The sequence below is a fragment of the Podospora pseudoanserina genome, assembly GCF_035222485.1.
Source record: "Podospora pseudoanserina strain CBS 124.78 chromosome 7 map unlocalized CBS124.78p_7.2, whole genome shotgun sequence".
NCBI classification, from domain to species: Eukaryota; Fungi; Ascomycota; class Sordariomycetes; order Sordariales; family Podosporaceae; genus Podospora; species Podospora pseudoanserina.
The window spans coordinates 244,450-267,854 of NW_026946672.1; the positions used below are offsets into that span (position 1 = coordinate 244,450).

Sequence of the window (23,405 nt, forward strand, 5' to 3'; positions counted from 1 at the left end):
TAGTCCCATTACCCACCCGCCGCATCTCAACTCATGGGAGCCATGATGAGCGATGGCTAACCATAATCAACAATTGTCACCACGAACAACGACATTCCACTTGTCTGCTTAGAACGCTTGTCCCTTGATACGAAGGTCGTTATCCGTGACACATCCATGCTGGCGCAGATAGTATGCGCCATTGCCAATCTGCTTCCACCGCACCTCCTGCTCGTGATCATCCTATCTGTTTGTCAATACCCTGGGCGTCTGGGAGTTATGGTGAAACATAAGATGCGGACAGCTTCCATCATTGCACCAGTAGATGGCTGCCCACCACGAGCAGCTGACGCATCCACAGTTGCCAGGACCCGGTCCGTTCTTTGCGGTGCCTGACATACCCCACAGGTAGTGAATCCCATCCAAAATCTGGTTGTTACTGGCCTTGGTAAAGGGGACATCGCACGTGAAGGACTCGGGGTCCCCGGCGGCGGCGGCTGCTGAAATGTGGGCTGATGTAGTCGGGATTAGGACTGGAAAGGTTGCGTTCCGCCCAGAATATCTCGCCTCCATTTGCGCAATCACTTCCTCGATGGTGCCGGTGACAGTCGTGGTAGCGCCGGTAGGATCGTCAACTTTGACAGGAAGGTCCCAAGAGATGGGATCCATTCCGTAGCCCCCAATACTGTTTGGCTGCTCGTTATTGGAGGCTGGAGCGCTGTAGACGCCCTTTTTCATGTTAGCAAGTGTGTTCTAACATAAGCTATCCACCTACGGTAGCCAAGGTGCTTAGAATATCATTCTTACCTCGAAAAAGGCCATCATGGCAGCGAGGGAAGTGAAACTGAACCACATGATGTTTGGTTTGCAGGTATGAAACGCAGGTTCTCGGAAATTGGTGATGTCTACTGTGAAATAAGAGTCTACCAAAGGGAGAGAGGGCAAATATACGCTGACCAAGAGAGACGTGGGCCGGCCGTAAGAGTTCCGGGAGCAAGCGTGACCAAAATGACTGTTGCTCTTATACTCACTTTAAGCGCTTAGAAAGGCAGAGTCTTGGATACCTTATGCTATCTAATGTTCTCCATAGATTGTCTTCACTAACACATACCTATTAGATTAAAGTGTTTCAGATGGCGGGACTGAAAAGTGATTCCCCTACCGCATGCAATCTGCATCCCAAGACAAGGCTGTAGAACTATAGTGGCTTGCCAGTTCATGAGGTCTCAACCCTTAACCCCTGAACCGACGGACCAACATACCTAGGTAAGCACACTCAATAGTTGACTTTTCAAACGAAATCAATTTCCAAGACCGAACTACTTATCAACTACCCAACTACAACGTGTCATCACAACACGACATTACATTCCGGAAATCTCTCACTCGGCACATTCATCTGCCCTCCATGTTCGCATCCCCCTTCTGACCCAGCAGCTGAAGTGCGGCAGTCCGCTTCTGAGCAAGCATTAGCAACCTGTCCGCCTTCACAACTCCATTGTTATCCCTTCCGCTCAGCATCAACGCAGTCTTGCACAAGTTCTTGATCTCTCTGCCGTTCATTTTCAGCTCGCACAGACGGTTCAGGTCGCTTTCGCCAACCACAAACTTCTCAGCTCCAAAGTGTTTTAAGAAGTTGAGCCAAACCTGCCGGCGCTGCGTGGAGTCGAGGTCGTAGTAAGGCAAGAACAAGTCAACGCGGGACTGGAAGTTGTGGTCGATGGCAGAGAAGCGGTTGGTGGTCAAGAACAGGATGCCTTGATAGTATTCGAGCTTGGTGAGGAAGACTGTGGCTTACACCGTTAGCAAGCCGCCACTTGGAACCACGATAAAGAGGCTGATGTAGAACACTTACTGGACACCAAATCATTACGAATCAAGCCTTCATCGCTTCGAGCACCCCAAGAAGACGTCTGCCTCATCAAGAAGAAGCATGGCATTCCAAAGTGGGCACAGATTGAGAGCGTGATCAAGAGCTGCTTCGACCTCGGAAGGAGTGGTGCTCAAGACACCGGCCGAAACTAGATACAATGAGACCCGGGCTCGCTCAGCAACAGCTTCGGCAGTAAATGTCTTGCCCACACCGGGGGGGCCCGAACATGAGAATGGTAATCCCACGCCCTGTGATGGCACGGTTAGTCTATGTCGTTGATCAAAGGGTTCCTCAAAAAGCAGATGCGTACCTTTGTCAGCCACAAAGTCGTCGCACTCCTGGGTGCTCGCCTTCTTGCTTGCCACGGACTCCCAGGCAAGCTGCTTCTCACCTCCCCTAGACACTAATTTGTCAAAGGCGCTGTCGTTCCAGTCAATATCCCGCAAGTTTTCAATGCAGTAACGCCCCCAGTCCTTTGCTTTGATGTCGAATCCGATAAGCCAGGGGGTGGTCAGTAAAAGATGCTCGTCGGGCAACTCCGGAAGGCTGGAGTCGTCGACCCGGTCCAAGTCTGAAGGTTGACGATGGTAGCGGCCATCTCGTCCTTGGATCCTGATGATTCCTCCTCTACAGGTGATTCTTTTGCCACTTCCTCTTCGTTCTCCAACGAAGCGAGCTCAGGGACAGGTTTGTTCTCGCTATGGTAGTAGGCACAAGGGCCAATGACAACTCTGCCAGACATCTGGTTGTGTCACAGTCAGTACAAGATCGTCCAATCAGTTAAAGAGTTGTCCCACAGGACGGGAACACATACACTAAGCTGAACATCCTCCTCCTCCCCAACCTTGAAGGCAATCTTGTGCCCCTTCTACTGCTGATATCGGTAACCTCTCAGCCCCTCCCATCTCTTTCCTCTGGCCAGCATTCTGGCCTTGATCCCCTCTGGATCGGCCACCATCGAGAGTGGGTACACGCTCAAATTCCTGACCTTCTGTCTTCCCTTGAAGTGCTTGATGGTGACCCACGTCTCCTTCATCCCGGTCATCTGGCCATTCCAGTCAACGTACTCGCACATGACCCACATGTTGCTGCTTTCGGAGCTCAAGCTGTGCTTCCGGGAAACACGGCACAGCGTCTCGACGCCGAAGAATTTGGTGACGACCAGCTCACCGGATGGGAAGATTTGCCACAGGTTCTCATGTCTGACGCGCCCAGTCCCGAGCGTCTCGTCAAGAGTGGTAATGGAGGACTCCAATAGTGGGTTTAGAAAGTCGATGAGGTGTTGGAGGCTTTCTTCCTCGCGGTGACCTCATCCGCATCATCGCCGTCGCTCAGGAGTGTCTGGATGGACTCGTGAATTTCATTGAGAATTTTCTAGCGGTGAACCAGCGGCTGGAAGGAGGCATTAAGAGTCCAGTTCTCGGCGGTGAGTGTGTCTGGGTCTTGATAATAGTTCTCGAGTGCTTTTACGAGTACGTCACGCACGCTGGGGCAGTTGACGGTGATGCTGTTGGCGACGTGCTGATCAGAACCGGGATGGCGCTGGATGATGGGGATGTCGGAGACTTCCGCTTCGAGAGAGGACCGTTCCTCATCGACGTTGACATGTTTAGACAAGCGGCTGGGGCAACTACCGCAACAGCAATCGGTTTCGTAGAGCTTCTGCACCACCACCGAGTTATCCGGCTCGGAAGGAGTCTCAGAACAAGACCTTCGTCAGTATTAGAAGACAGTGAAGAGGGTTGGCTGATTTCGTTCTCACACACCTGAACACCAGAGTCATCGACTATCTCGTCGGGTTCGGAACCACAAGGGGTTGCTGATCGAGTGCTCGGGGCCGACATGGTTACAGGAACGAGAGCTGAAACAACGTGATAGGTATGGAACAATGGTAAGATTTACGCAAGAGGAATGGCTGTTGAAGGTCGTCAGGTCTGAAGTGTAGTTTTTCATTGAAGCTGACTTGAAAGTAGTTTCTGCTGGGCTACTTATATCCCTCGAAGCTCTACTTCTTTGTAGGGTAGGCTTAGGCTTTCCATGATCCCAACCTCCAATTTCCCATTGACAGCATCCTACGCTACATGTCTGTCACTTCCAAAAAGGTGCATTGCAGGAGAACGAATCGACAAGCGCCAAGGGACTGTGTTGCCTAGAACTGCCTGGATGGAAACCAACAACGTATGAGATGCTGCATCACCACCCAACCCCATCATCTAAAACTCACAAGATCAGATACTCTCGTGGATCTCACTCCTACAGTCGCCTGCTGCTGTGCACGCCAATCTTCTTCTTGCCTGATGAGGCTTGTCGTGGATGTGTTGTTATGATATTGGATGACAACCAGGCTACCAGACCCACCAGACCAAAGCTACTACCTATTTGGATACTTCAACATGAAAGAAAAAAAGGCACTGGGGTTGTCCAGACTTGAAGCCATCAGCACTTGATAGATAGGGGCAAAAATGATACTCTCCCGCCGGGAATTGAACCCGGGTCTCGAGCGAAGTCGGTGTTAATGACAAGCTCACATACTGACCACTATACTACGGAAGATATACAGGGGTTATCCCCTATCGTAGTAATTGGTTCATGAATAATTTATTAGATTGTGGGTATATATAGGAGTCAATACATACACCAACATCGTGGGGATTTCGAGCCCCGAAATCTTTGGCTCGGCTTGATTTGCTTGTCGTGCTTCTCAGGTTGACTTCAAAAATACAAGCAATAACTGAAAAAGGAATTTGACGCTTGCGAAGTACCTTCAATAAAGAGCAACAAAGGACGCTCCTCGCAAGAGACAGATGGAGGAACAATGGCGATGTTTACCTTAGTTGCTCCTTTGTATTGACACCTCGAGTAATACCAGCGTGCCCTGGCCCGGTAAGTTCCTCGCTACGAAATGGCTTTGTCCATTTAAAAACCTCGTTGCGCCGTAGCAGTGATCGGCTTTCCATGGGTCTCGAGGTGCTGGAGGAGAATGCGATACGGGTTGATATAGAGGGGGGTTATCACCCAGAATACTATCACAGCATCAGTCATGTCGTACGGCCATATCTTCAAGGATACAACGGGGCAGTACCTCTTCATCCGCGAGCTTGGAACGGGCGTCTCCTGTCGAGCTCAATTAGTCCATCACTTGCCGACAGGCGAATATCGAGTCCGCAAAGTCCTCCATCGGCGTGTGCCGATTAGCGAGGATCTCCCTCGCAACATCGGATACACGGTAGACGCAGATATCCAAGCCATTATCCAATTCAACAACGAGACTGCCATCGTTGATCTTCTCCAAAAGAGCGGCGAGCGAGACCAACTCAAAATCGCCGCGCTCTATTCACACTCAACCCATGTCGATGAAAAGAAAAAAAAGTACTCGCGAGTGTCGTATTGGTCTCTCTCCAACGGTGGCGACCTCGATTCCTTCCTTGCGGACTATCAGCACCACATTCCGCGGCCTTTCATTCTTCAGTTTCTTAGCCAGATGCTCACCACCCTCCAGCACATGTACACCGCCTGTCACGACCGTCTCGGCCCCATGGTTCACAACGACTTTCACGCAGGTAACATCCTTCTTCACTACCCCAGCGATGCTCGAAGCCCCATCCCCGATTTCCACCTCATCGACTTCGGCCTTGCAACCCCGTTATCTCCGGCATCCATTGCCGATGACAATGACTTCCTGCTTCCGGAACCTGGCAACCCACCTGTCTGGGATATTCCTCGCCTGTTGAGAGTTGTTGACAAGCTACTTGTCACTTGGCCCGAAGAGTACCGAGCTTTCCTTCACTCGGGAGGAGATCCGATAGGTACTGCCTACAGGCTGTCTTGGACCTGGACCGTCGGTTCCAGTATATACTACAAGAGCACCGAAGATATGTCTACGAGACGAAGGACTTTTCGCAACGACTAACCCTCCCCGACCTGCGACCTGTCATCGAGTATGTCAACAACTATCGAGCGACCCTTGACCCCGACGGGGTAGAGACAAGAGACCATCCTCTCTGCAGCCAAGCATACATGAGAATATCTGATGCCAAGATCGCGGCACCACAGACCTACAGCGAACTGGAGACAATCACCAATACCAGAGACTTGCCTGGACCATGGCACATTGGTTATCTTGACCCAGGGCGAAACTATCAAGTGCTTGATCTTCTGGCTGTCGGCAACAAAGACACTTTCCACCGTCCAAATGAAGACAACGAGAACAGTGACACTGACTCAGCGTGGGGAGATGAGTAGAATGTGGGCGAACAAGGGGCAGAGGGCAAAAGAGAAGGTGGCACTTTGGTGTGCAAGAGTCTGATGGTATTTCCTCTCATGATTGCTATTCAAGGCTTGCTGAAAGACACATCCAAAAGATAGGCACTGGGGAAGAGGGACTCAGCGACCTGGCCTCTTGGGCCGGCCGAAGGCTTTCTTTACCTCGACCTTCGGGTGCAGCTCTTCCAACACGGTGGCCTCGCTAAGTTCGTCAACTTCCTCGACTTCGAACCTCTTCACGGGCTTCAAATCAGCCTCTTTCTCAGCAGCAGCCAACACAGCCCGCTTCATCAGCGGATACATCATCCGGAATTTGATGGCTTTCGTGCCTGGAGAGGCCGGGCATGTGTAGAAGAACAGCAGAGGACTGCTCTCTTCTCCGTTGTGGGTATGAATAAACCTGTAAAAGGTGAACCTGGGTTCAGTAGACGAGATTACTTGCAGCAATTCCGAAATCGAAGAGGGGTTCGAGTTTTCGGGGACAAGTTCGACGGACTCGGTCTGGGGGTTAATTTTCTGTGGAATGGGCATCAAAGTCAGCCTGGGAACCTAACAGCCAATGGTACAAACAGAACACACTGACCAGCATAACCAATGATGGCCCGCTCCCGCTTCCCAGTTCCCTCAGCGCATCCAGCGCGTTTTCGGCGATAGGCGTAGCCAGATTTTGACTGAGATGAATCTCGCGAGTGCCCGTGCCTTGACCGGCTTCCTGCTCTGCCTTCCGGACAGCGCCCAGACTCCTCTCCTCTTCCGTCAGAGGAGCCTCGACGGCCGAGTGGGCGTCATGTTTATCGAAGCCAGCCGGGGTGAGCTCGTCGGGTGAGGTCGCGAAAAAGGTTTCCCGAAAATGCTCCGTACCCAGCTCCCGAACCAGAGTGCGCTCCGTCGAGGCGAACAACATCTTTTGGCGAACGGGAGCGGTGTCTGGAACATAGGTAACCCCCACCAGAGCCGGGCTGGAGGGATAGCGGCGAAGGATCACGTAGAGAGCTTCATTGAGTTTTACGTGGGGCTTGAGGAGAGAATTGACATTGTCGGCGAAGGCGGCGCCAGGGGACGAGGTCAGGAGTTGAAGCGGCTGGAGCTTCTCGGACGCGATGGTGACGAGCAGGCCGAAGTGGGATTCGGAGGCGAGAAATTCGCTAAACTGGGAGACCAGCTCCTGTGAAGCTGAGATGCCGGACTGCATTGCGAGCTAATAAAACACCCAACAGAGCGGTGGGATGGTGATGGGCAGGCAAAGTGTGATGTTTGGAGGTTGGGCTGAGCTTCGAGATCGGGAATCCAGGAGCTGTTGCTACTTGCTAGGTAGCACCACGACAGTGGGGAAGTGGGGGGACCAGGGGCCTGTTCCCCAAAAGCAAGGTTCAGGCTCTGCGGCTTGGCAACGTCTTCAGCCAACAGTCAACATCCAACAAGCAACATCGCAGCACCAAAACATGGCACCTGGCGCCTGTGCAGTACACTATCGTGACTACACTATCTCGAAGTGACAGCAGCATGGCATCCTGAACCCAGGAACGAATCCTCCACGGATCTGATGCCAATGGCTCTGGCCTTCTCCCACCCGCGGCGCATCTGGCCATATCTGCTGATTCTCAGCGTCGCCCTCCCCCCAGTCTGCAGAGATCAATTCCCCGATTGGGGGCACTGCCGTGTCTGCCGTGGTGTCTCTGAGGTCTGCCCTGGTCTAGACCCTTCTGGAAGCAAAGCAGCCGCATGCTGCGAGAGAACATGCAGGCCCCTTCTCCCTCCTTCCTCCTCTCCTTCTTTCTCTTTCGACTTCAGCCATGGAATCTGTGTCTGTTTCTCGTGGTCGAGATAACCACGCTGCCTTGTTTGACACTTGGGGCCTTTGCTGTCTGTTATTTTCGATTCGTGTAGACCAGTGACAATAAAACCATGATTCATTTTTTTTTCACTAGCTCGCCGGGTGCCCATCTGTTTGACTGACCATGGTGACAGGCATCTGTCTAGATATTCAGGAGGCGAAGAACATCTCGAATAGGGACCGACAGCTCAGCACACGATTGACGGGATCTGCTCCGAAGCATTTGCACCCACCATCTTACCCAGCCTCCCGTCTTCATACTGTCTGACCAACCATAGCAGACCGGGAGATACTCCGTAGCGTCGTGAATGGATCAAGCAGCCCTGTCTCTACACTGTACAGTACAATACACACCCGTCCAGTTGGAACCATCTAGGCCCTACACCGGTCTCCTGTCCCCATCCACCCCCTAGTTCCTGGCCCGTACCGTCTCCCAAGAACCAAGTTGAACGGCACCGTTGAGCGCTGAAGGCGCCTGTCTGTCCCTGACAGCCCGGGCACGTGGAGCCGATACTTCGGATATCCTGGCTCCATCGTTCGTCTCCCGACCTTGAATTTGCACCTCCATCCCGCGCCAGACATTTTGGTCAAGAGGCTTGCCGTCAAAGCCATTTTCATGGCAACGCCGCCGTCCCATCGGCCTTTGAGGGCCCTTCTTCCCGCGGACACGGAGGGAGCCGGGAGTGAGCGCGGAGCCTTGTCTTCGGCTTCGTCCAGTCTCGGACCCCGACCAACATTGGTCGAGCTAGCACCTCGGCGGCGGACCGCAAGAGCCGCATGTATCGAATGTCGCAAGCGGAAAACAAAGGCAAGGAACCGTCGCCATGAAAGAGGGCTGTTTTGGTGCGAGTGCTCGCTAACCTGTGCCTGATGGGTCCCAGTGTACTGCTGAGCGACCTCGTTGTAACGAGTGTACTCGCCGCAACTCTGACTGCGAATATGACGCGGGCGGCGATGAAACTCCCGGAAAGGCTCTGAAGCGACGTTTTGTTGACCTGGAGGACAAGGTGAACATTTACGAGCAGGTCTATGCCATCCTCAGGTCTCGTCCACAGCATGAGGCCAACTCGGTCTTCAAGCGAATCCGAACCGGTGACGACCCGCAGAGCATCCTTCGGCATGTTGAGCACGGCGATCTTCTTCTCCAGCTCAGAGTTGTCCCGGAATCCCGATACCGCTACGAATTTCCCTTCATGTCCCCGCTCCCCGCCCGGCTGCAGACCCAGGACAACCCCTATTTAGGATCGCTCATATACGAGTGGGAGGTTGAGCGCCCTAGATCCCCCGTCAGGTCGCCAAAACGAAGAGGCAAGCAGCTGGAAACCGACCGGTCAGCAAGTGAAGAGTCTACCACGCCGGGCCCCGGTCCCTATGTGAAGCCGTTTCATGCCGCCGAAGTGCATGACCCTCTTATCGACTCGGCCGAGCCGTCAAAATGGACCGGCGTCACGACGGATAATACTCTTCTTCGAAGTCTCTTGAGGTCCTATTTCCTACACGAGTACCAGTGGTTCTCGGCATTTCAGAAAGAATACTTTCTCTCCGATATGATTGCAGATCGACGTCAATTTTGCTCCCCCTTGTTGGTCAATGCCGTTCTTGCCCTTGCTTGCGTAAGTTGACCGGAACACGTCCATCATTCGAGGTCATACACACAGTTGACACAGGCATCCGACCGCAGCACAGCTACCGCGAATTAACGGACCGGGCCGAGTTCTGGAACCCTCGAACACTTGGCTATGGCTTCCTGACCGAGGCCAAAAGACATTGGGAGTTGGAGCAGGCGGGAAACCGAGGCAAGCTCACAACGATTCAAGCTGCCATCATCCTCAACATTGTGTATAACTTGAATGCCATGGTCAAGCTTGGATGGCAATACACGCTCCAGGCGATTGATATGGCACACAAGATGAAGCTGTTCAAGAAGCCTGAGAACTGGGAAACGTTGAATCCCAGGTTAAGGGCTGGCCGAGATTTCACGGCATGGAGCCTATTTGGCTGGCAAAGGTACGCGGTCTCGATCCAAGTTGTTTTAAAGGGCACTCAGTCAGCGCAGGTGCTGATACATGGTCACTTTAGCCACTGTACCTACACTTTGTTTGAGAAGCCACTCGTAGACGACCCCCCGGAGGTGCCGCTGCCTGCCATCACAGCTGACTCAAGTTGGTATGGCGAGGTGTGGCTCAAGTACCCCCTCGAAAGAATCCTGTATCCGAGCCATTTTGCAGAATTTTACAAGGCCAACACAGAGTTTCGGGTGATATTGAACGACATTTCCAAAACGTTGCACGGGGAGGCAGGGCAGAGTCGATCACCACCAGCCGAATCCAAGATTGCTGCGCTTTACTGGAGATTGCAAGCATGGTATGCTGCGCTGCCCGAATCACTTTCGCCAAGGACGATTGTGTTTACTGCGCAGATGAAGCTTCAGTAAGAGTCCCTGTGCTCCGATTCGGTCATTTGAGAGATTATGGATAACTAATGTACTTGCCCGTGCCAGCATGCATTACCACCATGCCATTGTTACCATGCTACAAAGCCTCATGACCGGCGTATCAGATATTACGAGCTCAGCTCCGGCTGCGTCTCCGGCGTCAGCGGCGTTTCCAGCACCGTCACAAAACGTCCTCGCTATTTCTTCTCTTTTGAACAGTGACCCGCCATCAGAACCAACAGGGCCACCACTTCCACCCCTCCAGGCCACATTCTCGTTGCACCGAACACAGTACGAAACGCTGCTCAGGTTGTACTACCTTCGCCACGGATTCGAAGCTCTGGACGTCTTCATCATGGTGTCACTCATGACACTCGCGTTTATCACAACCAAAGAGCTCGAAGACACCCGTCTCTCCTTGGCCCAGCCGCCTTCCGAAGAACAAAAAGCACACATTGATTCCCTACGAGCCACCCTTGTCCTGTGCACCAGAGGGCTGTACGACCAAGGGAAGAGTTACTATCTGTCCCAGACCATCTTTCGTCTAGTACGAAGTGGGATGCATGTTGACGAGAAGGAGCTGCTCCGCGAATATGCCTCTCTACCTGACGAGGAAGACAGCGCGGATGCGAAGATGAGAGAAGAACTAGCCCAAAGGTTGTGGCCGCATCCCCACCCCCAGGCGCAGAACGACGGGCAGGAAGACGTCGAGACGGAACATGCATCCGGGCCAGCGGCTCAGGAACAAGAGGGATGGAAAGTGCTGGATGTGTTATTGAAGAAATATGGCGAGGTCAGGATGGAAGCTCCGGAGAGCGGCGACTCAGAAGATCAGGGGTAGGTGCCTAGGTAGGTAGGTACCTAGGTAACATGGCCAGGTAACAACAAACTGGGTATTTAGGAAAATAACAAGACTCTGCTTACAAAGAGGCTTTAATGAGGCTGTTCAGAGATGATGTGTGTCGCCAGATATTGTTATCACCAGTACGGAGTACCATCCGTGAGGGGCACTCTGGTGCCTGGAAAGGGTCATTTCCCGTGCACAGCGCCATTGGCTCGTTCAATCTCAAAACCGGGGTCATGGAACTTGTGTTCGTTGGGCCCTCACAACTGCCAATCACAGAGGGGCTTTGGGAATAGCTCCCCGTTCTGGTATTCTCTTGGCTCGAAACCGGCGCCACCCAGCTGGGTAAGGGTCCAGGACGGTGACTCCCTGTCCCGTGTTTGTGGGTTTTGTTTTGTCAGGCACCGCTTCATCCACATCTTGTGTTGGTTCACCTCACAGTCGTTCTTTTTTGGAGGATCTGTCACTCTTTTGCCTTCGATCTCGGGCCTCTCAACATGTCAAGATAGCGTTGGACTCTTCAGGATATACTACAGCGCACATCATGGTGCCGACTTACACTCGTTTATCGACACTCGCTGTCTCACTTCTGGCAGTCAGCGCAACGACGACCGCGCATGTGCTTCTCCCATTTGCACAGCACCACGAGCGCGGCCACCAGCTCTCTGCCCGCAACGATGGCACAACTCAGCTCTCGCTCGTCACAGAGACGTATGCTTACGCCGTAGAGGCTGAAGTTGGGACGCCTGCCCAAAAGATGAAGATGTTGGTGTCGCCCAATACCGGGCATTCTTGGGTCATCAGCAGTTCATCATCAAACTGCATGGACTACACTCGGTATAGGTACTGCACTCAGTACAACGATAGGTATCCCTACGATCCAACAGAATGGGGCGATCCGGTGGGAACGCCCTGCACCGAGGGAGAAGTCGTTACACGGCCAGGGCAGTGCTTATGGGGAACCTGTACGTCGCTCTCTCTTTTAGGTTGAGGTTTTCCATCCACATCGTAACTGACATGATGACAGACAACTCGAGTCTTTCATCTACCTATTTGACAGCCAACCAGCGATACATGAACTTCGAGGCGAGTACAGCCGAAGGCAGCGTCTCCGGAACCAACATGACGGATCATCTCAAGATTGGCGGCCTGACAGTGGAGGACTACCCAATGGGCCTGATTACCTCTTCTAGCGCCCATGTTGGTGTACTCGGGCTCGGCTTCAACAGCTCCGGCTACTTGTACTCGTCGTATTCGTCGTCGTCGTCTTACACAACGCAAATGTACACCAACTTCATCGACCGACTCGTTCAGGGAGGCAAGAGCAAATCTCAAGCCTACAGCATGTGGCTCGACGATGCCGAGGGAAAGTCGGGCGGGCTGTTGTTCGGTGCCGTGGATAGGTCGAGATATACGGGCGACCTTGTGCGCCTGTCCGGGTCGAACGATTACCTTTCCGTGGCCGGCAACATGGTTGAAAACGTGTTTGGCACCGTGATCAACACCATCAACGGAACCAAGGGTGGCAAGGAACTGTCGGCTCTGCGCACACATGACTTCCCACTCGACGTCTCGATCAGCCCAAGCAATATTTACTCGTTCCTCCCCAGTGGGATGGCGGATCAGATGGCCGAAGCAGTGGGGGCGACCTGGAACACCACCCTTGGAGGCTTTGTGATACCCTGTGACGCCTCCCTATCCAACGCAGTTCAGTACCAGATCGAGGTTGGGGGACCAGGTGGCCCGGTTCTCCACGTCGAGACGAGCGATCTTATCGTCCAACCAAGCGTTTACGCTGGCCGCACCAGCAGCTCCGCGAGTGTCCTTGAGCCCGCCAAGCTCATGGGCGCAAGCAACCTCTGCTTCTTTGGCATTCAGAAACGAACCAACAGCTACAGCTCGTCGTCTCGTCTGAGCACATATGCCAATATCGGCAGTTCCCTTTTGCGGCGCAGTTATCTTGTTTTCGACCTCAGCAACCATGAAATTGCCATCGCGCGGGCCAAGTTTGCCTCGAATGAAAACAAGCCCTCTCCAGACATTGTGCCGTTCAGTCGGTTCGGAGCCAAGGTGCCCGGTGCCAAACAACTCCCAGTTACTTGCTCGAGCAGCGGTTGCAACGACAACTTGGACGGTGGGAATTTCGATGATGGGGACTCAAACGACCGCGGATCCGGCTCGGGCTCGTGGTCTGGCTATTACCCCGGGAGTTCAGCGGCCGCTGAACGTCTACACTGGCGAAATGTGGCTCTTGGGTTGGGTATAGCCGGCGGTATCCTCTGCATCGTTGCCGTTGTTGCGGCCGTCGTGGTGTGCAGGCGAATTAGGCGTGCGGAGAAGAATTCGGACAAGGAAGAAGAGGCAAGCGATGCGAACTCTGGCGACGTGGCTGTGGGTGTTGCGCAAGCTGCGCCCATCAACAGGAGATCGTCGCCGCCGGCTGTCCTGATGCCTGTGATTGAGGAGAAGCAGGAAGCGTCAGGTTCGACAGAGCAGCCAGCAAAGGACAAAGACAGTACCAGTTGATAGCCTTGATTCTTAATGATGATACCCCTTTTGCGTACTAGCCCATCTGCCTGTCATGCGCCCACGGAACGATCCGTGCTGCAACGTCATTGGTGATTACGTCTGTTCATCCCGTTCATTGTTGCTCAAAGTGTGGCTTGCCTGCCTGTCAGGGTCCAATACTGACGTCATCTGTCCAAGTTCATCAGCACCACCCACGTCAACACCCGTTTTTTGTCTTGCCCACGACGGCGGGTTGAACAGCCCCGTCGTAGGTCTCTATAAAGACCAACCGGTTCGTCTTGTCTGGAGCCATTGTCCAAGACTTTCTCCACAGATAAACACCAGCCACATCCAGTTCGTAACTTACACGCGGTCCAGCCCCTCAACACCATAACTGACTATCACCAACCAAATACTACAACAACCTACCTAAACAACCGCAAAAATGGCCATCACCAGCGCCATCACCGACCTCATCTCCTCCTTCCTCGAGCTCTTCTCCTCCCTCTTCCACACCGTCTTCGCCATCACCAACTCCTTTGTCTCCGGCATCCTCAGCCTCTTCAACGGCTTCTTCATCTTCATCGGCGACATCTTCAAGGGTGTGTTTGACGTCGTAGGCGGCGTGGGCAGGTTCCTTGCCGGTAAGTCTCCTTTCTTGTCTTTTCCTCCCGCGCCCATCTGCCCGGTAAGAAAGCTGACGATTTCCTACGCAGGCAACATTGTCATCCTGGGTATCATCGCTGCTGCTGGGTATGCATATGTCCGCTTTGCTGGTCAGCAGACGGGCCGGTCGGGGCGACCCGTTGCAAATGGTGTCGGAAAGGGGTTGAAGACGCAGTAAAATGTTGGTAACTTCACAGGAATCTTGACGAGACAGGAAGCGAAAGGGGGTTAATGGCAAGGCGGCTCCTTTGTTTTCGGTGATACCTCATGTACCAATATGATGCTTTTGAACATTAATACCACACATGTTGCATACGGCAAAGGGTAGCTGTATTGTTGCAATAAGACCATGAGGATGAAGTTGAAGGATTCTGATGAGCAAATATATATATACAATATCATGCAAACAGTAGAATCACTAACGAAAACAAGCGGAGTATCACAAAGAAAGGGAAAACAAAAAGCACCCCATCTCCCATACGCCACGCATCTCCTTACACCCACATATACGATCCAGGTGTGCCAAGTCCTGCCTGAACCCCCAGCTGCCAAAATGCACACAGTCAAAACCTGTATCTCCTCCTCTTCTAACGCTCCTTCGCTATGCATGTCAAGTCATCAATCACTCAGTTCTCCAGCTGTGACTCCACCGCAGTCTCGTACTCTTCCTCACCCTTACCCTTCTGTACAATTACTGGATATTTAGCCATTCCATCGTCCTCCTTATTCTTGTCCTTCTGGCTCTGCTCTTCCTCACCGCTCTCGCTGCTGCTCCCACTGCTGCTCTCACTTCCGCTGCTCTTCTTTCCCTTTTTCTTTCTCTTCTCCTTCTTCTTCCTCTTCTCTACCTCGCTATCGCCTTCATATGCCGCCTCCTCCTTCTCACTCTCTTCGTCCCTGTGAATCTTGGTGCTCCGGGCGCCACCAGCATTGGCCTGGGCGTTATCCAGATCGACTCCGCCCTTCTCACCCATACCACCCTCACCAAGCTCACCGCCTTCCATAACCACACGAAGCTCCAGATTTTCATCCTTGGAGTAGACTCTGAGGCCGACCACGCAAATGGCATTCCATGGATCGGGCTCGTTCTCATCCTCTGTTTCGTCCCGATACTTGCTGACGACGGCTTGACCAGCAGGGGGCGGGGCGGCCATGCGCGGCTTGCGCGTCATGTCGTCGCTGCTGTAAAGCGCTTCCCAGTCTTCGACCGGGGAGGCGCTCGACTCGCCATCTGAGGTCACGTACATGTTGGGCGGCTTCTTTTGCTGCACGGGAGGTGGTGGGGAAGGGTTGGAAGTGGCCGGTGACGGGGGAGGGGATCCAGTAGAAGTGGGAGACGAGGCCGCAGCTGCAGCCTTGTCTTCATCCTTGGGCTTGGCCTTGTCCGTATCAGGGGTGGCAGCATCGCTCTTGGGGGTGAGTTGTGGAGTGCCCGAAGACTCCGAGGTAGCTGCAGACGGTGTTTCGGCATCTTCATCCTTGGGCTGCTCAGGATTGTCCTCACCCTTGGCTTGATCCTTGTCCTTGGTCTTGTCTTCTGCTTTGTCGTCAGCCTTGTCTTTTGAAGTCTCGGTGGCCTCCTTCTTCTCGTCAGGCGTCCTCTCGGTCTCGTCCCCAGATAGTCCAGAAGCTTCGTGTTCCGTCTTCTCGAGAGAAGGAGTCTCAGAGGGAGTGGCGAGCGGGGTGTCTTCACCTTCTTCGTCGGAACTCTTGGCATCATCTACTACTACCGGCGTGCTGTCTTCTCTCTTGGGCTCCGTCTCGGCCTTGGCTGGATCCTCGGCCGCTTTGTCGGCTTCCTTCTTCTGTGTGTCCCGCCCCTCGATCTTGGAGCCGGGGGTCTTGTCATCAGACTTTGCATCCTTGGACTCGTCTGTCTTGGGAACATCAGTAGCCCTGGCCTCGACAGGCTTTTCCTCCTTCGGGGCGATGTCAGTCTGAACGCCAGCATCCTTGGGCTTCAGCTCCTCTTCCGCGCGCTTCTTAGCCTCACGGGCAGCTTGCTTAGCCTCGAGCTTCTTGTTGTTCTTGCGGCCTTGCTTCTTGGTGATCTCCCGGTTAAGGTGACGCTTTTCCCAATTCTTGCGGCGCTCCTTGACACGAGCCTCGCTGGCCTTCTTCTGGTCTGCCTTCTTACGAAGCTTCTTGACAGCTTCCAGATGGGCAGCGGCTTTGCTGTGAGCCAGATCATAGGCATAGCCAACCTGGGCGAGCTTCTCATTCTCGACGCGCTTCTTGCACTCGCGCTTGACAACCTCCTCAATGCTCAAGGCCTCAGAATCTCGCTCGCCAACGACGCTGATGAACACGCTGTAGTTTCCAGGCAGCATGGACGGGAGTTCAATAGAGACAGAACGATCCATGAGATAGTTTCCATGGCTACGGACAATGTAGTCTTCCGGGTCTGGTCGGTCTTGCTCGTGCAGTCGGAATTGCAGGCGGAATGAGTACTGGCCATGAAGTCCCTTGAAGTAGCGGTTGTCGAGCTGACTCAGAACAATGACAAGAGGAGACTCCTTTGTCAACTTGATGTGGAACTTTTCGTTGTACTGAGGCTTCCACGGCACCTCGACGCCGATCCATCTCTGACAGCAGCGCCAGTCTTTCTCGCGGAACAGGCGAGTCCGGTCGAAATGCTGGTACTTGCGAAGCAGGTCCTCGTACGAGATCCAGAAGACGCTGTCGCTGCCGAAATGGTGGCCCAGTTCTTCCTGTACCTCGGTGGTCCACTCCTTTGAGCCATCAGACCACGCGCCTTCCCAGATACCCTTCTTGGTCTTACCCCAGGGATTTCTGAGTTTGAGAAGGCGAGTACCATTCTTGAGGGTGCGAGCTTCCATCACGACGTATGCGTGGCCTTCTGAGATGCCGTCACGATCGCCGTAGCCGCCGTCGAGAAGACCAGTGCTGCAGCCAAAGAGAAACTCCTCGTTGACTCGGCTGAGTTCGTTCTCCCAGAATCCGTCAAGATCCAAGATGTCAGATGCAAGAAGCTCGGTGGTGACACCTCCCGAGAGGTCTTCCAATCCCTCACCGATCCAGCCACCAGCCAAGGAGGCGTAATCACCGTGTGCTTTGGCATATGCCTTCTCGATGAGCGGCACCCAGGTTTCGTTCTGATCCTTGCATTGAGCAAAGAACAGGGCTTTTGAGCCTGTTTGATACGTCTGTCGGTAAACTCTTTCGACGTCCTCGCGGTCAATTTGCTGCAAGAGATCGCGCTGCATGCTAGGAGAGTCCCAGCAAGGCGACTTGAGAAAGAGCTTGTCGTCGATGATAGAGTAGATCCACTCGCCATCTGATGGGGTTGTTAGTCAGACTGTAGGGCAGGCCGGACAATCAAGAGCAAAGAATTTTACCTCTGTAGAAGACAAAGCCGTAGATGCCAATGCGGGTATCGTACTCGACGCAGATGCGCTTGATACCATCCTCCACATTGGCCAGTCCCGAGAAACTAGCCATCAACCAGCAGTCGCCAAGACTACCCTGCTTGACGTCGTTTCCGCTGAGATTGGCCATGAAGGTCGGCTTCTCGAAGATCTCGTGGACTCGCTTGACGGCCTTGGGAACAACGGAGCTGGGGTTGAGCATGGTCGACATGCTGAGGTCGTATTTGGTGCGTCCTAGGGTGTTGAGAGTATGCCCCTTTTCCATCTTGAGATCCCAGTCCTAATCAAAGATATCAGCATGTGCTATGGCAGATCTGAACAAGGAAGTACACCTACCAGATCCCACCCAGGATCCCGATATCGCATATTCACCCTTCGGCATTCTTGGATGATCTTCTGGACTTTCCGCCTACATTCAGAAGCAGCGCGTTCGTACCCAGCACTGAGAAGCTCGTTGGATCGCTCAGAAATCGACGGAGGGAGAACCGGGTCGAAGGGCAAGACTGCTACCGCCTTGTTGAACCGCTTGTCGCTGAAGCGTTTCCATATCCGGTTGATTCTCTGCTGAGGAGGCACCTTGCGTTTCTTCTTCTTCTTGTTGGCGTCGTTGGTGGTCGTGGTGGCAGGAACCGTTGCCTTGTGCTTGCGGTAGCTATAGTAGTCGTCCGTCTCCGAGGAAGACGAGTAGCCATGCATGATGGGCAGATATGTCGAGGGCGTCGACGGGAGAAACGAAGTGCAAGCCTCGGCCTCTAAAGGGAGAAAACCTTGAGAGAATGTAGGAGGAGCTTGACAAGGCTCGGAGAGAACCTGTTGCAAGTCCAAGATAGGTAGGTCGTCAATATAACCAACACCGGCCCAGCCTGGGGGGTTTATAAGACGCAATTAATCTCTGCTTGATAACGAGGTATCCGTCAGCAAGAGGCACAAAAATATCCGATAAGCAATCTTTAAACAAAGACTGGCTGATAAAGAGCGGTGCGGCCTGTACCCCTGAGCGGTGGAAGGCCGGCCAGTGCGGTGGCGGCACCAGCCAAAAGGGGGCGTTCTAGATGCGATCGACACTCCGGTCCATGGCCGAGATGGGGGAAGCTGAAAGCCAAGGGTTCAATGGAACTCACTGTTGGGACAAAGGATGGGGAGACGGTCTCAAAGGCAAAGTCTCCGATACCATGGTATTGTTGAGATTGTTCAGACGGAATTCGAGGCGGGCATCCTTCGAGAAGGTCGAGGAGAAGAAGGAATGGGATGAGAGCTCGACGGTGTCCAGTATATACCCCTCGGACGCCCTCGACAAGTGAGCAGGCACACGGCAGCCTTGCGTCTGGCTGAAGCAGCGGACACATCCAGATCACGACAAGTCCCACAGGTACAAGACGAGCCAAGCAAGGGTCTACACCACCACGACCACTCACCGACGGAGCTGCTGTGGGTGAGTAGTGAGGTATCAAAGATGCCGCCATTCAGAAGCAGCAATGTGCCCCACCAGAGTGGCCAAGGGTGCCATGGGGTGACTCTGTATGATTTGCCTCTTGACAGGCATTGGTTGGCCATGGGGAAAAGTGCACTTCCTCCTCCGGGATTCAACAGTCAGGCGCCGCCCGGATGCGTTTCGAGAGGAACACGGAGGGGCGGGTGGGATGTCATGTCGGGTGGCCGACACTGCTGACTGAGGCGGGAATGGTGGCGTTGCCGACTTCTAGGTTGCCCTGCTTCATGAGCACTGCTGCTAGCCGGGCGTGTCGGGGCGAATTCGTGGCCGGGCCATCCCACCGGGTTCTCGTGTTGTCGACATCCAACTGGACTCGGGATGGAATCAGTTCCTCGGAGGAAGTGTGTGTGAAGGCAAAGACAGGACTCAACTGTGAGTGGAACCGAGTCGGAGCTTGGACACTCGAGTTCCAGTGGGATCGAAGTGGATCCTGGAATGGAACCTGGAGCTGCAGGGTGCACGTTCCCCGCCTGCCTGCCTGCTGCTTTGGTCGTCGCCCACCCCCACAGTTTGCAGGTTGGATTCCCCTCCAGGTTTGTACTACCTCATGGAGATGTTGAACAATGGAAAGTGACAGAGCTTGAGACGGGACACGAGGTTACCAACAGAGGCCGAGACAGCCAACAAGATCTTGGTGAGTACATCGGTTCATTCTAGAACAATAAGGTGAGGCGTGTTGTTCTAAAGTTGCCACCGTGAACTCAATAGGAGATGCCTATCCAGGATTGCCCTGTTGCACCCCGCCTCCAGTGGAGCAGAGCCCCGGCATTTCGTGATCAACAACCGGCCTTGGGAGCGAGAAATCCATTTTCTGGCCTCCACGTTTCAAAACTCCATGTGGTCACAACCGATAAGAAGGTGCCGCCGCTGTCTAAAGATGGCCTCCACGATGCCGCTGTGCTGACTCAAACCGTCAAAACAGCATGTACATGGAGATAGTTCAGGGTATGTCGACCTATCGCTTCTATTTTGGTGGGCGGGGCTTGTGTGCCGAAGGAGGGTGGGAAGAACCCCTCCTTGGGTCTCATGGGCTCTCAGATTTGTGTACACTACAGTCAGTTGCCTTCAAAAGGCAGCATGGCAGCCACTCCTCAAGATCCCGTTTTTTGATTTAGGGGATCACGAGGCTCTAGGTAGTGTAGGCATCCCAAGCTCATCACCACATCACCTACTGCGCGTATCAGAAGTATCATCAACACGGCCCGGAATAGCATCGAGTTATAGAATTATCATTCTTAAGCTCCGAGCTTCGCACCGCCGATCGCCATGGAAGCGAGGTCTTTATGGCCGATCAAGGGTCCCTCCCGTGTGGGAGACCCTTGGATTCTCCCACACACACACTCCCGTGTGGACTGCGGTCCATATCCACCCAACCACTCAGCCTCATGCTCGATGCAGCAGCCCTGATTATCTGCAAGGCGGTACGAGGTGCATCGGGACGGACAAACTCGGCTTCCCGCCGTTTTGTTAGGTTCCCACGAAACCTGCTCAGGTTGTATGCCGATATCTCCATCCAACAGAAAGTAGTGCTGCCTATACTCTTCCAGCTACTGTCACCTTGGTAACACCGCGATCCTTATTAACTCGGGTGCAACAGAAGAGGGGACAGCCGGTCGAAGCCGTACAACATCTCACAGCTACCTTGGGTTGTCTCCAGTCTTTGCATCTTGGGCATCAGGCAGTCAAGAGAGTCACTCTGCATGACGGCCTGTGTTGCTTGAACAATCATACCTCGGGTACCTTATATTGATTCCAACTGGTTGACCTCTTCGCCGGTCAAGTAAACCACCGGCGTTCGCCATGTTCAGTTTCAGAATTTCTCCGAGTTGACCATGACAAAGGCAACCTACTCTGACCTGTTGCTCGACAAATCCGCGTGCTGGAGTAGTGCAGGCATCCCAAGCCTGTTAAACACCTGGACATACCTACTCTGAAAGATTCCATCAGGTTGCACACGTACCACTCAAAGTCCGCATCAAACCCCGATAGATATCAGTCATGAGACAATCGAGAACATGTGAGATCAAATGTCTTGGGCAGGGAGCATCGTGAGACAACCGCATCAACATTCAAAATCACATATCGATCCGCGACTTTCGCTCATAACTGTCCTTCGAGTCTGAGTAATTTGTTGTATTGGGAACCGCCCGGAACACCAAGCCATCAGCATGGCGATACTCTCCCTGTATGATCGCCCTCAGCAACTCTAGGGGGCTTAAAGGTTAGTGTCATCATGATTACCACGTGATGTTGTGTAATCATGTTGGTCATAAAACAAAACAAAACAAAAACAAGAGAAGAGAAGAAAAGAAAAGAACAAGGCGGTTGAAAAACTTATCCAGTGTTTTCTGACCATACCTAGGTATGCAAATTCACCCATAAAGTTGTCAGCTTGTTACGCTGCGAGCACTGCCGGGCGGATAGGTAAGTTTGCTGGCACTGTTGATAGAGGGTGTGGTAAGTAGGTACGCAACATGTACGTAACATGATGCAGAGTCACACTCCGTACCTACACCCGTCACATCGGGTCTTTGCTTCAGCCGGGTCATACTGAGATCGTTTCTTCCGACATGTCGTGGCTATGCGTGAGGGTTGAATTGTGGTAGTCCCCCACGGTTACAACCTGTGCAATTAGCACAGAACGATACATAGGTAGAGAGAGGAGGGAATATATTGAGGAGCCTACGGCACAGATTATGTCTGTTCGGATTCCTGTAAAGCAGTTTTTCAATGGCACTCTTATCCTGATGCCACCGATTGAACTGTCCGTTTAGCAGTAACGGTACATTCGAAATTATATTTCGTAGTTTTTCAAGTCACGACACTTGAGTTGAGACAGCCATGGACAAAATCAAAGATGACCTATGGGCTTTGTGCTTTTCAAATTGTCCATTTAACATCACGCACATGGATTGTCGTGGACACATGATTGTGTCCTCTTTGGAACTCGGAATACGCTCATATTCCTGGCTCAAGCAGAACTATCGTAAATGTCCTACATGTCGCTTGAAATGCATGCAAATTTCAGACTCATGCTATGCCCTATAACGCCGTCTCACAAATGTACACCGCCTCCATGGAGAATTTCATGACCCGCCCCAGAACTCCCCTCCCTAACCCAATCCAACACCCTGCCCCAAACCTCCACTCCATCGTGCTGCCTTTCCATATCCTTCTGGATCTTCCCCAACATCGTCACCCTTTCTTCCTCTTCAGACTCTGACGACCCGGTCTCCCCTTCGCTCACACTGTTTTTCCCAAGGCTATACCACCTAACCGCATCCCCCACCCTCAACTTGGCACACCGAGCATCCTTTTCAGGATGACCCTGAAAGGTTAGAATCGCGTTATTCTGGCTGACAAAAGCCTGGTTGTCAACCAACAATTCGTGAAACCCCTTTGGTGCCGTGCCAAGCGCGCGACGGTGATGCTGCTGAAGACTCAAAACCTTCTTCCCCACCTTTCCATGCGAGGTGCTGGCCCGGTGCTGCTGTTGATGATGATGGTGATGATCCCTCGAACCAAAAAACTTCTGCCCCAGCGGCGTTAGAGCCGCCTCGGTCACCCCCAGCTCGGGATGTTCCAGATCAATCACCTCGCCACCAAACAGCATCCCAATCGTCTGGTGTCCCCAGCATATCCCGCAAATTTTCTGCCGCGGGTAGTTCTTGACCGTGTCAAGAATGAACTTGTGAACCCTCAAGATCCACGCGTGCCTCTTCCTCGGGTCGGCGTTTCCGCCCCCGATTACGATCAAGTCGTAGTTGTCCCGGCTTAAATCAGGCAGGTCGTTCTCCTGCTTGTAGTTATCGGCCGGGTAGAAAAAAGAGAGTTGAGTGCCCGGGTAGTGGGTGACCTGGGAGAGGGAGCGAATGTACGAGTCCCTAATCTCGTGGATGAAGGGTGAACGGTATGAGTTGAGCAGGATGGCGAGTTTGAGAGGCCTGCTGTGGGGTGCCGTCTTCACGATAGAATGGGGGGATTCTAGAATAGTCATGTTGAATAAATTTGGAATTGATGAGTTGTGTTATTGGATCATGAATAACATGTAACACACACACACACACATACCCGCGGGGTTGAACCTTGGGTGTTTTGACGTGTGTGGTGTTGCGAGTTGAGA

General features: G+C 53.1%; 9 protein-coding genes and 1 non-coding gene across 10 annotated transcripts; 4 read left to right on the forward strand and 6 right to left on the reverse strand.

The window, feature by feature from the left end:
- Window positions 1–108: 108 nt before the first annotated feature.
- QC764_0109740 (uncharacterized protein) lies at window positions 109–717 on the reverse strand (the record flags this gene model as incomplete). The annotated part of the gene is made up of 2 exons (XM_062941151.1): window positions 109–222; window positions 289–717. 2 exons carry the CDS (start codon window positions 715–717, stop codon window positions 109–111), a joined length of 543 nt encoding a protein of 180 aa, XP_062795801.1.
- Window positions 718–1,374: 657 nt separating this feature from the next.
- Window positions 1,375–1,919, reverse strand: QC764_0109750 (uncharacterized protein; the record flags this gene model as incomplete). Its single annotated transcript, XM_062941152.1, has 2 exons — window positions 1,375–1,766; window positions 1,835–1,919. 2 exons carry the CDS (start codon window positions 1,917–1,919, stop codon window positions 1,375–1,377), a joined length of 477 nt encoding a protein of 158 aa, XP_062795802.1.
- A 1,307-nt stretch (window positions 1,920–3,226) lies between these two features.
- On the reverse strand, window positions 3,227–3,696 carry QC764_0109760 (uncharacterized protein; the record flags this gene model as incomplete). Its single annotated transcript, XM_062941153.1, has 2 exons — window positions 3,227–3,550; window positions 3,619–3,696. 2 exons carry the CDS (start codon window positions 3,694–3,696, stop codon window positions 3,227–3,229), a joined length of 402 nt encoding a protein of 133 aa, XP_062795803.1.
- A 624-nt stretch (window positions 3,697–4,320) lies between these two features.
- On the forward strand, window positions 4,321–4,405 carry QC764_0109770. The gene has a single exon. It is a non-coding gene; the product is annotated as a tRNA-Asp (tRNA).
- A 1,718-nt stretch (window positions 4,406–6,123) lies between these two features.
- Window positions 6,124–7,602, reverse strand: TWF1 (Twinfilin-1). Its single transcript, XM_062950125.1, has 2 exons — window positions 6,699–7,602; window positions 6,124–6,631 (listed from the first exon to the last, which is right to left on the reverse strand). Exons 1-2 carry the CDS (start codon window positions 7,305–7,307, stop codon window positions 6,236–6,238), a joined length of 1,005 nt encoding a protein of 334 aa, XP_062795804.1. The 5' UTR covers window positions 7,308–7,602; the 3' UTR covers window positions 6,124–6,235.
- A 59-nt stretch (window positions 7,603–7,661) lies between these two features.
- On the forward strand, window positions 7,662–11,339 carry QC764_704630 (uncharacterized protein). The gene is given in 6 exon segments (XM_062950124.1): window positions 7,662–8,358; window positions 8,370–8,852; window positions 8,861–9,562; window positions 9,631–9,956; window positions 10,029–10,379; window positions 10,450–11,339. Coding segments are annotated over 5 exon segments (2,187 nt in total). The 5' UTR covers window positions 7,662–8,358; window positions 8,370–8,819; the 3' UTR covers window positions 11,225–11,339.
- Window positions 11,340–11,464: 125 nt separating this feature from the next.
- QC764_704620 (uncharacterized protein) lies at window positions 11,465–13,753 on the forward strand (the record flags this gene model as incomplete). The annotated part of the gene is made up of 2 exons (XM_062950123.1): window positions 11,465–12,192; window positions 12,255–13,753. Exons 1-2 carry the CDS (start codon window positions 11,772–11,774, stop codon window positions 13,751–13,753), a joined length of 1,920 nt encoding a protein of 639 aa, XP_062795806.1. The 5' UTR covers window positions 11,465–11,771.
- Window positions 13,754–14,180: 427 nt separating this feature from the next.
- Window positions 14,181–14,720, forward strand: QC764_704610 (uncharacterized protein; the record flags this gene model as incomplete). Its single annotated transcript, XM_062950122.1, has 2 exons — window positions 14,181–14,379; window positions 14,452–14,720. The coding sequence occupies 2 exons, from the start codon at window positions 14,181–14,183 to the stop codon at window positions 14,577–14,579; spliced, it is 327 nt and encodes a 108-aa protein (XP_062795807.1). The 3' UTR covers window positions 14,580–14,720.
- On the reverse strand, window positions 14,710–19,961 carry QC764_704600 (uncharacterized protein). The gene is made up of 5 exons (XM_062950121.1): window positions 19,564–19,961; window positions 18,912–19,533; window positions 18,127–18,682; window positions 17,761–18,070; window positions 14,710–17,699 (listed from the first exon to the last, which is right to left on the reverse strand). Exons 3-5 carry the CDS (start codon window positions 18,484–18,486, stop codon window positions 15,028–15,030), a joined length of 3,342 nt encoding a protein of 1,113 aa, XP_062795808.1. The 5' UTR covers window positions 18,487–18,682; window positions 18,912–19,533; window positions 19,564–19,961; the 3' UTR covers window positions 14,710–15,027.
- A 2,376-nt stretch (window positions 19,962–22,337) lies between these two features.
- Window positions 22,338–23,279, reverse strand: QC764_704590 (uncharacterized protein; the record flags this gene model as incomplete). The annotated part of the gene is made up of 1 exon (XM_062950120.1): window positions 22,338–23,279. The coding sequence occupies one exon, from the start codon at window positions 23,277–23,279 to the stop codon at window positions 22,338–22,340; it is 942 nt and encodes a 313-aa protein (XP_062795809.1).
- Between the last annotated feature and the right edge of the window lie 126 nt (window positions 23,280–23,405).

Excerpts from the sequence above, each read along its gene's own strand:
- TWF1 (XM_062950125.1), bottom strand. The coding sequence starts at position 7,307 with ATGCAGTCCGGCATCTCAGCTTCACAGGAGCTGGTCTCCCAGTTTAGC. Across the intron at positions 6,632-6,698 it reads GGCCATCATTGGTTATGCTG|AAAATTAACCCCCAGACCGA; the intron begins GTCAGTGTGTTC and ends CCCATTCCACAG.
- QC764_704600 (XM_062950121.1), bottom strand. The coding sequence starts at position 18,486 with ATGCATGGCTACTCGTCTTCCTCGGAGACGGACGACTACTATAGCTAC. Across the intron at positions 18,071-18,126 it reads GGGATCCTGGGTGGGATCTG|GACTGGGATCTCAAGATGGA; the intron begins GTAGGTGTACTT and ends ATCTTTGATTAG. Across the intron at positions 17,700-17,760 it reads CGGCTTTGTCTTCTACAGAG|ATGGCGAGTGGATCTACTCT; the intron begins GTAAAATTCTTT and ends CAACCCCATCAG.